The sequence below is a fragment of the Artibeus jamaicensis genome, unplaced genomic scaffold (genome assembly GCF_021234435.1).
Source record: "Artibeus jamaicensis isolate MK-2021 breed Jamaican fruit bat unplaced genomic scaffold, CSHL_Jam_final scaffold_1964, whole genome shotgun sequence".
Lineage (NCBI taxonomy): Eukaryota > Metazoa > Chordata > Mammalia > Chiroptera > Phyllostomidae > Artibeus > Artibeus jamaicensis.
Genome location: NW_026522030.1, coordinates 22,090,912 through 22,103,975, shown reverse-complemented (window position 1 = coordinate 22,103,975; position 13,064 = coordinate 22,090,912). Strand labels below are relative to the sequence as shown.

General features: G+C 58.2%; 1 protein-coding gene across 4 annotated transcripts in view; it reads right to left on the bottom strand.

Annotated features, from left to right (window-relative positions):
- Window positions 1-992: 992 nt before the first annotated feature.
- The window catches only part of CNTFR (ciliary neurotrophic factor receptor), a 37,427-nt gene continuing 25,355 nt past the window's right edge, over window positions 993-13,064 (bottom strand). For 3 of the 4 annotated variants that reach the window (XM_037151639.2, XM_053656559.1, XM_037151640.2), the window contains 6 exons: window positions 7,373-7,490; window positions 7,014-7,180; window positions 5,806-5,969; window positions 2,258-2,438; window positions 1,729-1,897; window positions 993-1,636 (listed from right to left, as the gene is read on the bottom strand). In XM_037151639.2, the coding sequence (XP_037007534.2) occupies window position 1,636; window positions 1,729-1,897; window positions 2,258-2,438; window positions 5,806-5,969; window positions 7,014-7,180; window positions 7,373-7,490 (800 nt within the window). In that variant the 3' untranslated portion in view covers window positions 993-1,635. Of the gene's footprint in view, window positions 1,637-1,728; window positions 1,898-2,257; window positions 2,439-5,805; window positions 5,970-7,013; window positions 7,181-7,372; window positions 7,491-13,064 lie in introns of those variants that run through there. The other variant, XM_037151641.2, reaches the window with a different exon arrangement.

Here is a 13,064-nt window from a genome sequence, read left to right as displayed (position 1 = left end):
ACATGGGACGAGTGGCTTTGTGGAGCGGTGTCAGTACCTGCTGTGGGGAGTACGTGCCCAGCTCAGTGTGCTCGTGGCCTTGACTTTACTTCTCTTCTTGTTCCAGCCACGCAGAGCAAGGCCCAGTCTAACACTTTCCCCCACCCTCAGCCAGAGGTACCCATCAATTTGGTCCCAGTCTCAGGCACTCTCAGCTAAGGGCGCGCCGTGAGATGGCTTCTACAAGGTGGGCTAGACCTGAGCAGGCACGTGGCAGCCAGGGGCCCCTCCTCTGAGGAGAACATCGAAGGGACCCTGGAGTTCCCGTGTGGGAACTAGAAGGGGGTGGAGATGGACTGCGCATCCTATAGCACCAAAGCTGCATCATCCCGGCTCACACGGAGTCCTCACTATGGCCTAACCCTTGGCCAAACCTTGGCCTCCACATTTCCAGCCCCGAAGCACAGGCCCGTTCCCTAGTCACATTCCAAGTGGCCTCCTTCAGGCAGCCTCCTGACTGACCAGGCCCAGGATGCCCTGCGCTCTGAGCCCTGTGCCCTGGCTGAGCCCCCAGCCTGACCTGCTAGAACCTCTGGACTGTCTCCTGAATGGCAGGGATGACAACCACACCCCTCGCCCCAGGATGAGGCCTGGCCTCCTCGCCTCCTTGCATTTCTGCCCCGGTGGGTCAAGCCCGGGCCCAGGCACACCTGGAGGGCAGCTCAAGAGACTACCCTAGACAGGCTTCTGTCCGGCCTGAGTCCAGAAGCCTCCAGGACCAACTGGACACCCCCAAATGGTACCTGCCTCACTGCACCCCTCACTGCCCCAGGTCTGCCCCTGACCTCCAGGGAGCCCACCCCCAGACACATCGGCCTGAGCGTCGAACTGCCTCTCCCCACCTGTACGGAGAGTTGTCTCTCTCCAACTGTAACTTCTTCCCCCTCCAGGCCTGAAAGAGGAGGGGTCCTTGGAGGAGAGACACCCTCCCAAAGCAGGTCTGTTCCCAGGACTCATGAAATGGTGACGTTTAATGAGAACCCCCCCATTCCCCACACCTGTATATACATCTATAAAAATTTCAAATACAGCAAGTTACCATTGAGTCAGACTAGAAAGGACTGACAGGGCATTAAATACTGTGGTGTAGGAGCAGGGAAAGGGGGGTCATACAAAACAGGAGCAGAGGTGGGGACTGAAAAGTACGGGTGCTGGGGGGAGGGGCATGGCTGGGGTCCCCCCAGTGTCAGGAGCTTATAATCTGATGGTGGCAACAGAGACCCTGGGACAGACAGGAGGCTGAGGCAGGAGGAAAAACTGTGGATGTGAGGGGCTCCCCTCAGGCCCCCCCAAGGGCTCCTGGGAGTCGCTGGCATTGGAGGGTCCAGCCCAAGGGGGCAGGTGGGGGGGGTGGTCTTTGGTGGGCGGGTTAGCTGCATGGTCCTCCTCTCCTTAGGGAGGGTGGAGGGCCGGTGTGGTGTGGCAGGACTAGGGGGTGGCAGGCCCGGGCCCGCCGGGGTCTCTACAAATTGTGTCTGAAGAGAATGCAGAAGGTCCTCCTGCCCGTGTGCAAAATAGAAACCGGGGTCTGTGGGCTCGGCTCCGGCCTCCTGCTCCTCTGCAGGTGCGCTGGCATGTCCTCAAGGGATGCCGGGCTCTGGGGAGACAGGGCAGGGCGCTGGGTGAGGGACGAGGTGGGGCAGGGGTGCCCACAGGCTCCCCTCTGCCGCCCATCTTCCCTTGACTCACCAGATCAGGAAACTGCTGGCAGTGGCAGCGGCGGCGGCCAGGGCCAGAGTGACAGGGACTCGGATGGAGAAGGGTGCCGAGGGTTCGCCGCCGCTGCTCAGCTCCATGGGGTCACAGATCTTCGTGGTGGATGGGGGGACCAGTGAGCTGGTGGTGCTGGTCGTGGTCTCTGGGGAACATGGGGGAACTCAGGGCAGGGCCGGGGCTGAAGTCCCCCGTGACCTCGGGGTTCACGAGGAGCACTGCTCCTGCTCCCTGTTTTAGACAGTGCTGCCTCCCCCATCAGGCAGACCCTGTTCCCCCAAAGGCTCAGAGATGACCCTTCTACCCAATGGCCTCTGCCAAGTATGTCCAGGCAGCAAGGACCAGGAACGGTAGGGGCCAGACAGACAAATAGGAGTGCGGCAGCCACGGAGTGTAGAGAGCCCTGGGGCAGAGGGTACAATTCCCTGGAGGAGGTGCAGGGAGCAGGACAAAGCGGGGCAACAGTTCGGGCTGACCAAAAGCACAGGGGCGGGGACAGGCTCACCTGGAGCCTGGGCCTCGGTGGTGAGGTGTCGTGGCTCCTCAGTCCAGGGGGTGGCGTGGGCAGCCACACTCCAGTCACTCCATGTCCCAATATCATTGTCCTTGGCCGCCACCTGGATGATGTACTCCTTGCCAGGGTAGGCATCCGTGATGGTGTGCGTCGTGCCGTCAGACAGCTCCACCTAGAGCCAGACCACGGGGGTGGGGGGCCCCCTGGGAGTCAGGAGAGCGAGGCATCCCCAGAGGGAGTGAGAACACTTCTGGGGAGAGAAGAGTGAAGACACCCCTGGGGGGAGCGAGGACTTCCCAGGGGGTGAGGGAATTCTGAGAACATTCTGCAGGAAGGTCAAGACATCTTAGGGAAGAGATCCCCCAGGGAGGGGAGATGGTCCCGAAGGAGAGTAAGAAACTCTTTCGGGTGATGGAAAGCACCCCTAGGGGAGAAGAGGAGAACTTCGCTCAGTGTTTGGACTCTGCTGCCATCCCAGCTCTGTCAAAACCCCCAGCCTGAGACCTGACCTCAGTCCCAGCCTACAGGTGACAGGAGTAAGAGGGTGAGAGGATGGCACTGTGCTGCCCTCGGCCACCCAGAAGCAGTTCAGAGGGAACGTGACAAACACAGATCCGGAGCTGGGCTCCACCCACTACTAGCTAGGTGACCATCACGCTTCCACAACCCTTGAGGCCATCACCTGTCGTGTGGTGTTAACCTATCTCAGGGGAGTGTGATGAGGACTCGGGCACGTGGTAAGTACCGAACAGATTTCAGCCAGCTTTGTCGTTATCAGGAGTCCCAGCTCAGAGCCTGGGTTCCCAGGTACGCAGTGCCCGCCCCTCCAAGCTTGGCCCCCCGCTGGGCCTCCCCTGCAAGAAGGCCTCAGTGTGGTTATGGCCCTGCTGAGGCAGAAAGGGGTAGGGGGCAGCTTCTGGGATGGGGGGCAGGACAGCAGAACAGCTGCTCCATTTCCTCCTGGAGGCATCGCCACCCCACCCCCGCAGGCCTTACCCTGCTGGTCTCCCCCCAAACTCCAGGCTGGCCTGCTTGTCCGGCGCCCCTCCCAGGCCCAGGCGGGGCTCTGGTTCATCTCAGCGGCACCCGCTGCCTCATTAAGCCGCCTCATAAACAGGGGCAGCCAGTGGGGGTGGCGGAGGAGGGGGCTTCTCTGGGCCATGTCTGGCCTCAGGGCTTTTTTGGTCCCTGTTCTGATCCCCCTGCAACCCACCCCAGAAAACAGGGGACTGGGCTACCTGACCTGACAGGCTACGAATATATGCGTGTGTGTGCATGTGCATTTGTGTGTACGTGACTGGGTCTGCCTGAGGTGGGAAGCCCCTCCAATTCCCCCTGAGTCTATGCCCTGAGGCAGAAGCACTGGTAAAGGTCAGGGTCAGGGTGAGAGCCACTTTGGGCCCAGACCTGGGCTTAGTAAGCCCTACTCAGGCCCGGAAGATTGGCGGCCCACAGACCCCCCTCTCCTGGAGCTGGGCTCCAGTTCCACCTCTGGTTCCAGGCCCCCTTTCACTCGCGAAGCTCCCTCTGGCTGAGTAGCCCAAACTCCTTCAGCTCCTTCTCCCTCTTAACAGGATTTGACCACCAGATTCCCCCCTTTGATTGTCTCCCAGACATCTGCTCCTGTCTTTCCCCAAAGAGAAAGAGCCACAGGAGCAGATCAAAATGACCACCTCCTTGGTGGGCTTCTGGTGGGCACCCTACATTTAGGAATATGTACCAGAAGCCCAGTACCCTCTGGCAGTCCCACCTTCTAGGCCTGGGTCCTCCTTCCTAGGTTTTCATTGACACCTTAATCCACCACCTTGAGAGCATGGCTCCTCAACCGGCAGGAATTCCCTAGTCTCTGGCTTAGGCCTCACCTCTGAGTCCTCCATCCACTCTCCAGGCCTCCCTGCGGAGTTAGTGCCAGAGCTAAAGACACTGGGAAGGAGAACCCAGGCCGGGTCCCAGTATTCGCCTCCCCCTTGTCCGTGGGCAGACAGCTCCTGCCAGGCCTCATGGTGCCCCTCCTTGTGTCATTCCCGGCCTGTTCCTCTCATTTCCTCCTGAAAATCCAAATGATGTTTTTCTGTGCTCTCCCCTCCACAGCCCACCCCTTACCCCCAATTATACACCTGCCTTTCTTTACGATGAAGAGTCAGGGAGAGCAGATCTGTTCAGAGCAAAACTCAAGTTCAAAAGAGCCATAAATCTGGCCGACTGCAATGCCAATGAGACATGGAACAGGGCTAGCACGTGCCACAGGCCACGCACATTCTCGCTGCAGAGCCCCACATACTTTGCTCTGCCTGCCTCAGGGTGGTGGTCAGCTCTGCCCATGGTGGAGGCCAGAGCCTGGTTTTGCCATGTTAGTCACATGCATGTATGGAGCATGGTTCCTCCTGGGAACCGTGTGTGTGCGCATGTTCCTGTGTGTGTGGTGGGCGGTGCGCCAGGTCCACTGCAAGGCGTGTGCGCCGCGACGCGCGCAGGGCTGCTGCCTGTAGCTCGTTAGCGGGGGAGGGGGGCTTGTGAAACTAGACCCTGGTTATTAGCAATGCATTAGGCGCCGGCAGCTGGCCAGGTGGGAGGGACTCCGGACTCTGTCAGGGAACATGTAAGCGTGTGAGCAGCCTTTGTGGGGGACAGGCCTGCAAACCGGACAGGCGCCCTAGAATCGAATTACGCACTTGAGAGGCTAGCTGGGGTTGGGGGGGTATGAAGAGATGGAGCTAGAGCCTGGTAGATGTTGTCAGAGGACAGGCTGACCCCCCAGGTGCCACCCTGGGTTGCCCCTTGAAGCACCCTCTCAGCCCCAGTCCTAGCCCAGACATCACCGGCCACGCAGAGCGCCCACAACCCTATGGACCCAGGGATCTCAAGGACAGAGAACCTCAAGTTTGCCCCAAACCCCTGTCTGCTCCCCAGAGCTCTCTATCAGAGCTTGATTGACATCCCAGACCACAGCTTGACCCCACACTGCCCCCTGTCCACTGCTTAGTTCCCAGCCTGGGCCACCTTCTGATGTATTACTTTAGGCTGACCCCTAAGCTAGAACTGACTTTGGAGCCTTGCACTTACACCCTGAACCAAACTTGACTCCATTGCCTAATTCTAACCCCTTGAGCCCATCTGTGAGTCCTTAAGGACAAGGACCCTCTGGCCCTTGGGTCTAGCACAGGCGTACAGGCCGGGCCCAAGTGTAAGAGGGAGATGCCTGATCGGGCCGAGAGCCAGATGTAAGAAAACAGAAGTGAGGCTGCCCTGCCTGCCACTTCCCTTCCAGCATTTCTCTCTAGACCCTGGGGAGCCACAAAGACAGATGTGTTCCCATCCAATGGGAGTGACTGCAAACCCCTAAGGGCCTTAGATCAGGACACCTCCCTCAGCTCCACCCTCCCAGGCCTGCCTGGTGCCTTCTCCCCGCTGAAAGCCTCCCTGACTGCCGGCAGGCTTCACACTAGAACAGCCACCAGTGGGGACAACAGGTTCCTCTGGGGCCCTGTGGCAGGGCTGCCGGCACTCGGGATCTGGGTGGGGCAGGGTCGGGCACTCACATGCTGCCACTGGTCCAGGATGAGGGGTCGGTAGCGCAGAAAGAACTTGAGAGGAAAGGACTCGGGGTCGGGCCAGGTGGAGGGGGTCTGCCACGTCACCTCTAGCCGGCGAGGGTTGCTGGACACCGGCCGGGCCACCACGTTTTCTGGAGGATCAGGCTTCACTGTTCAGGAGACACAGCTTCATTACCACACTGACCTCTGGGGAGGGCACTTTGTCACCACGTGTGCCATCTCACCTCACCAACAACTGTCCCCATCACCAGGGTTGCCATCCCTCCTTTCCGCTGTCGAGTCTGGCAACAGCCATTAACAACCGTCTTATTACTTTCACTCTCACATTCCTGTCATTGCCAATGACCGCCATTATGGTCGCTGTCACTAGCATGTGAGATCAACATCCCAAATTTCACTCCACCATCACAACCCTGCCCCCGTGATGAGCAGTATCCCCACCACAAGCCTATGTGATGCCTCTGCCATCACCCCATGGTCACCTGGGTCGTCCCCTCGGGCACAAGCACCACGCACTCCCCCCAGGCTGGCTTCTCACCTCAACGTTTCCATTGCCAAACTGAGATGTGGGCTCGCTAGGAAGAGTTGGGTTGGAAGCTGCTCTATGGGCCAAGGTTAAAAGATAGCCCACAGGTGTTGCAGACACCTGGGTTAAAGCAGGCTGAGATGTGACGGGAGCATGTAAGGGCCCAGTGTATGCAGAGAGAGTCTGCCTGGGGACCCGGCCATGGGACGGGGCAGGCAAGTGTGGGACTGGCTGGGACGGAGCAGGGGCAGGCAGAGGGTCTGGCCGGGATGGGGATTGGGGGGAGTGCAGTATCTGTCCCAGTCCTGTCTCCTGTTCTGACACCTCATTCATCACAGGCCGTAAGGAAGCTATTAGTGTCGGGGGGTGGAGGCTGCAGCTGCACAAGGGTCTGGCCCAGCCTGCCCCCTCCCCCTCCTGTATGCTGTGGGAGCCAGAGAGAGGGTGGGAAGAGCTGCTGGAGAGGTCTCCCGGCCTCTGCAGGTAGACATTCACTGGAATGTTCACAGGTATATACATGCCACGCATGCATGTATGTGCGTACATACATACCACACATGCCTGTGCACACATGTAAACATCCCACCATTACTCATAAACGCCTCTGGCACACACCCACTTACACACTCCCACTGAAGTAAGCAGCAGGGACCCCCTTCCCACATACCAATGGTGAACTCGTCGAAGGTGATAGCTGTGGCATTGTGGCCCAGAGCATTGCTGACACTTATCGAGACCTTGTACTTGATGGTGGAAAACAGGTGTATGTAGCGGATGTGGCAGCGGTTCTTGAGGGCTGGGTCCTTCTCACAGACCATAACTTTGGAGCCATGCCTGGGGAGGGGTGAGGGTGAGGCCCAAGGCACTGTTACCAACACCAAGGGTCAGGCAGGGCAGAGGTTGGGGGAAGGTCAAGCCAAAGGCTGGGCTAGGGTCTGGACTGTGGGCACAGGATGGGGCGGGGGTGGGGGGGCAGGAGAGAGGTCAGGGGTCAGGACCGGACCGGGCACAGGCGGATCTACTCACAGCGCAGTCACATTGAAGGTGTTGGGGATGTAGGTGGGGGCGGGCAGATGCCAGCTGCAGTAGAAGCCCTTGGGGTACGTGTTGGAGCGGCAGCTGAGCACGGGCTCCCGTGGTGGCACTGCGAGGAGAAAACTGCACAGTCAGGGCATTCTCGGAGCCCCCAGTCCCCTGCGCTAGTATGGGGACAGGTGGGCCCCAGAACCCCAGCTCTCCTCCTCCAACCCATCAGCAATGCCAGAGGTTGAGGGGGGGGGGACTGTCAGCGAGGGTCTGAGGCTTCCCAGGCCACAGAGAGCCAGATGTTTAATTAAAGGAAAACAAGGGCTGTAAGGAGAGGGAGCCCCCCCCACCTGCTCAATGGAGGCGGGAACTGTGGGGAGCAGGGGGCTGCGGGCCTCAGCTCATCAATCACAGGATGGAGGTGATGTCTGGGGGAACCAGCCCAGCCCCACATCTCCTGCCACATCGTGTCCATCCGCAAACCGTGCAATAGAGGCCAAGGGGAGTCTGGTCGCTGGGATGACCAGGGTGCACTCCCTGGGGAAGAGACACCCCAGGCTTCCCCTCAGCAGAGGGTGAGAAACTGAGAACAGGCCCGGTGGTTCCACGGGAACAACAGGACTGGGTGGCAGTTCACATTTGTACGTATCTGTATGTGTGGGCATGCATGTTACATGTGTGTCTGTGTGTGGCATGAACAAGTGGCCCATGGTGGGATGTAGGTACATGCATAGGAGCAGCTGTGTGCACGGCTGTCAGAGTCCACATAGGATTGCAAGAGGCACACATTCCGGCTGACAGGAAGCCGCTCTTCCCTCCGCGTGTGCCCCAGCCCCGGCCCCGGCTTCTCCACTCCATCACAGACACTTCAAGAAACCTCGACGTGGCCAGCAGCTGCCTTCACTCCAAAATGGGGACACCCAGAGAGGGACAGGTACCTGCCTGGGGTCACATAGCAAGTCCAAGCTGGGACTACACCCAAGGACGGGGATGTCACCTACATGACCACACAAACACACTTGGGAAGTGTTTTCTGCTGTCTGACTACACTCTGGCTGCCATGAACACTTGGTCCAGCTGTTCCCACCCTCAGGCACTGGGTAAGGCGTGAGGACAGCCGGCTCAGGTTCCTGGAAGGAGGCAGCTTCTGTGATCTGACCCAGGCAAGGAATGTCTGTGGTGGCTCCAGGGACACTGACACCTCCCTCCTGTGCCCCCCCTCCCTCCCCGCCCCCTGCCTGACAGGTGGACAGGAAACAGGAGGGGGGCAGTTCAATAAGCCAGGGACAGTGAAGGGGAGTGCATGTCTGTGCTTGCTGAGTGGCCATGGTGACACATGGAGAACTGTGGGCTTTCGTCTACAGTGTGCACGTGACTGTGAGTGGCTCTGTGTGATTGTGTACATGTCCAGTATGTGTGAAGTACGCATGCATTTGGGCTGAACCCTAGGCCCCCATCTGGATCTGCAGCAGGAGAGATGAGGGGCTCTGAGAAGCATCAGAGGAGCCTGGTCGTTCATGTGGAGTGGGCAAGGCTGTGGGCAGAGGCGGCTGTGTGCCCCAGGCCTGCAAGGGAGAGCCAGAGCCCACAAGGGGCAACCTGCACTCTGCCCACTGCTCTCGGCCTGCCTCCCCTGGGAAGCCTTCCTGGCCCCGTGTCCATCTCGTGTCTGCTCCATGTTCATACTGTGTGCCTCTCGTATCCCTTCTCTATCTGCCCAGGGGCACAGAGGCATGGGGGTGGGGTGGGGGGCGGCCAAGGACACAGGAAGTGCCTTGTGGGGGCCTGTGGGCCGGGCCAGAGTTGGCAGCCACCCCAGGAGGAAAGGACATTCCGAGGTCGGCTGAAAAGCTTCCACTCCTCCCTTCTGCCACCACCCCGCCTTACCCTCAGCTTCAAAGGAGAAGGGCGCTGGGGGGTGGGGGTGGGGGACTGAAGCCTGCGGAGTCAGCTCCCTGCTGCCTGGGACTCCTGGGAGGGCAGAGCAGGCCACAGCACTGGACTCACAGGCCCCCTCCCCCGGCCAGCCACCCCACTGACCGGCCTCTTCACTCCTCTTACTGTCCTCCCCCCTCAAACCAGCCTCCCCCTCAAACCAATCTCCCTAACTGGGCAGGTCATGGAGGGCTGGGGGGCCAGGCAGGGCTTTGTCTGTCATCTGGCTACTCCTGCCTGGCCCTGGGCCCTGAGTAGGAAAGGGCTTGGGTTTCCTGACAGGGACCAGGTTTCTCAGAGGGAAAAGGAGGAAAGAAAAACAAAGAAAAGGAAGAAAAGGAGTGACTTGCTGCAGCTGGAGCCCAGCTGAGGGGCCGGGTGGGCGGAGGTGGGGGTGCGGTGAGAGACCAAGTGCGAGGCTGTGGGACAGTGAATGTGCTGCGAGTGTGCTGCAGCAGCTTCTCGAGGCAGCACGACCGTGAGGCTGTGTGTGTGCCTGAGACTCTGGGCAGCTGTGTAGCCATGTGACTGGCTGTGTGTGACTCGGGGAGAGGCTTCCACGTTCGAGATCGTCTATACGCGCGAGGCTGCGTGGCCGTGGTGCTCGGTGGGAGCACGCGTAAAACTGCCACTGTGTCTGGGACACGGCGACAGCAAGACCATGCACCGGAGACACTGTATACAAGTGGAGTTTAAGCCTCGATGTATTTTTCAAACTGGATCTGGGAAGGTGCCTGGAATTCCAAGTGTGCTCACACATATGAACTGAACGCTGTGTGAGAGCATGTTAGAAAAAGCTCACATGCACACACAGGTCATATCACACTCTGGGCACATGCGTGTGTTCCTGAATGCCCAGGCATCCTGAGTTGCCTGTTGCGGGGACTCCTGAGCAGTCTGAATGGTGCTGTCAAGCCAGGGGCAGGGTGTCCCTGGGTCCCATGTGGGGCCGTGTGTGCATGTGCCCTTGCTGGCCCAGGGTTTGTTTGTTTTCCTCCTAATTGGCTTGTTTTTCCATGTCCAGCCCACCAAACCGCATGTTTTTCCTCTCATCTCGCCAGCCCGCCTGGGCCTGAGCCCCTAGCATGTATGAGGCCTGCCGGCAGGCCCAGAAAAAAGGAGGGGCAGCCTGTCCACGCCCCTGGCTAGGCCAGATCAGGCAGGGCGGGGCAGGACCCTTCCAGCTCCAGCCCTACCCAGGCACTGCTCACACGCCTACTGCTGCCTGGCACTTAAGGGCCATGGCCTGTCCCGGTCTCCTCTTGTGACATCCCTCGATACACCCCAACCTCTGGACTCCCGATGCTCCCCCACGGCTCCCACTGGCTGCTCCCCCTTCCCAGCCAAACAAGGATGAGAGCAAATCGATGCTGAACCAGGAGGTCCCAAGTTCCCATCCCGACCAATCAAACACAAATTTTAAAATACTAGACGAGGAACTGTTCAATTTAAATGTAGTCGATTAACCTGATTTGTTTTAGCTTAAAATCAGAATGATACTGTATCAGCTGTGTCTAGTAAACAAGACTATTAAAGGGAACCCTGTGATCCTATTGTCTAATGTGGGGGTCCGTTCATTATCCTGGGCAGGGGAACCTCAGAGCTGTTTGTGAGTACCCCTCCGGGGGCAGGAAGGTGGATCATGAGGAAGCATTCGGAGACTAGTCTGACTCAGAGAACTTTCAACAGAGTATTTTTATGATCTGGTTCCTGGGGAAATAAGAGACATAAAAATCATATATGTCTAGAATAAACACTAAATAATTTTTGGTTTGAACGACTCACAAATCAGGGGTAACTATGTCCTGTTCTCTGAGTGCTGGCGAGAAGGATAATCTGATATCGAGTGTTGCCAACCCAGTCTCTCGTTACTAATATAAAGTGACTGAGACAATCATGATTAATGTGCCCTGTTCCTCTGACCAGCTCTTTAGAAGGTAATAAGATAATGCTGCAGCCAATTCATGGCCAGCCCTCCTCTGAAAGGTGGGGCCTGGGGAGTGGTCAGCACCATATACAAAGGTCTGGGCTCTGGTCACTATGGGGCCGCTGTGGGCACGTCCTGTGGGTATGGACTATAGCCATTCCTTCTAGACCCAATTCCCCTCAAACAAGATCAAGTCATCGGGAATGGGGGCCCAGGGTCACCAAGGCCCAGCCGTCACTACCATCCTTGTCCATCCTGAAGACTTCTGGGAATCAAACTGAGAAGTCGGGAGTGTAAGCAACAGCGCCAAGTCGGCCTCACCCTTCTCCCATGGCACTCAGTATATGCCTCCCCAACCCCCAACCCCCAACCCCAGTTAGGGCTCCTGGGGAAAGGCTGAGCGCTCTGCTTGGTGTGTCTTGGACTTTAGGCTGGCCCTGCATTTCTAGACCTGGCCAACAGGGGTCACGCCACCCCTGACTGGCACCTAAGCAGTTTGGCTGGGCATGTTATCTCTAGAGTTTAAATGTGTCAAAGGTTTTTCTGTGGGGAAAGGAACACCCCACTGACACACATTTCCACCCCTCCTCTAGCCCTGCTGGTGGGTCAATGTCTTCGTGGAGGACCCTGAGCAAACCTTCAACCTAACATTTCCCACGGCTGTCCACCAGTCTCCTGACTGTGGGGTAAGGGCCCGCTCCCAGGCCCCTCCAGTATCTCCTCCCCTTGGTAGCTCCCAGGGAGAGTAAAGAAACTGTCTTTAGACTGTGGGAGTGCATCACCCAACTGGCGTGAGGCCAGAGAAGCTTGACTCTTTAGGCTCAAGCAGAAAATAAATAAAACTGCCTTCTGAGGACTTTTTCTGTCAGTGGGAACCTCTGGCTGGGATCTGGGAGCTGGCCCTCAGCAACACTGATCCCCTCATGCTTCCGACTTCTCCAAACCCCTCTTCCAAATCCCACTCACCTGGGCTTGCTTCTACCTTCCTGCTGGCTTCTTCTTTTCTCTCCATCAACCCCTTATACAGCGATGGTTTTCAGGGTTCATTCTGAGTCATCTTCTCTCTTCACCCCACAATCTCTCCCTTAGCTAGCCCCCCTGCCCCCTGCCTACGCCCCCACCCATGGCTTTGATGCTGCCAAGTCCCCAGATTCCCAACTCCAGCACAGACCTCTCTGCTGAACCCCAAAGCCTCAGACTCACTGACTACCAGCCACCGACTCCCTGTTCTTGCCCGAGGACCCCAACGAACGTGTCTGCAGCAGATATGGGTGGCGCCACAGATCCCTTGCCCATACCCGCTGCTGCTTCTGCAGTTATTTCCCTAAGAGCTTTCTTTGGCCACCAAAGCTGCACTGCCTGCAGGGGCATCAGGCCAAAAGTGCTGGAGAATTACAACACCCCACCCCACCCCGGAGAATCCCCCAACCGAGGGTGGGTGGAGGCGTTGGTATATAAGCACCCAAGCTCCCTCCCCACTCTGCCTGGGTCCCCAGAGTGCCCCCTCGGGTTAGGCTCCAACAGCTCAGACTTAATAGCTGGTAACTGTTTACTGACGAACTTAACTTCCTTTTTCTATCATTTCTCCATTCTCCGATGGTGTTTCTGTCACCTGCCAAACAAACTACTTCCATATGAATCCTCATCTTGGGACCTGATTCTAGAAAAACCCCAAAGACACTGTCCAAGAGGAACATTCTGTCTTCTCCTCCGAAGGACCCTCCTGCCGTGTCTCTGTCGCGCTGACTGGCACGGCCAGCTGTCTTGACTCCTCTGGTTCTCTACTCCCTTGTCCTCCCCAACTCCTCGAGGTCCATCACCAACTCCTGG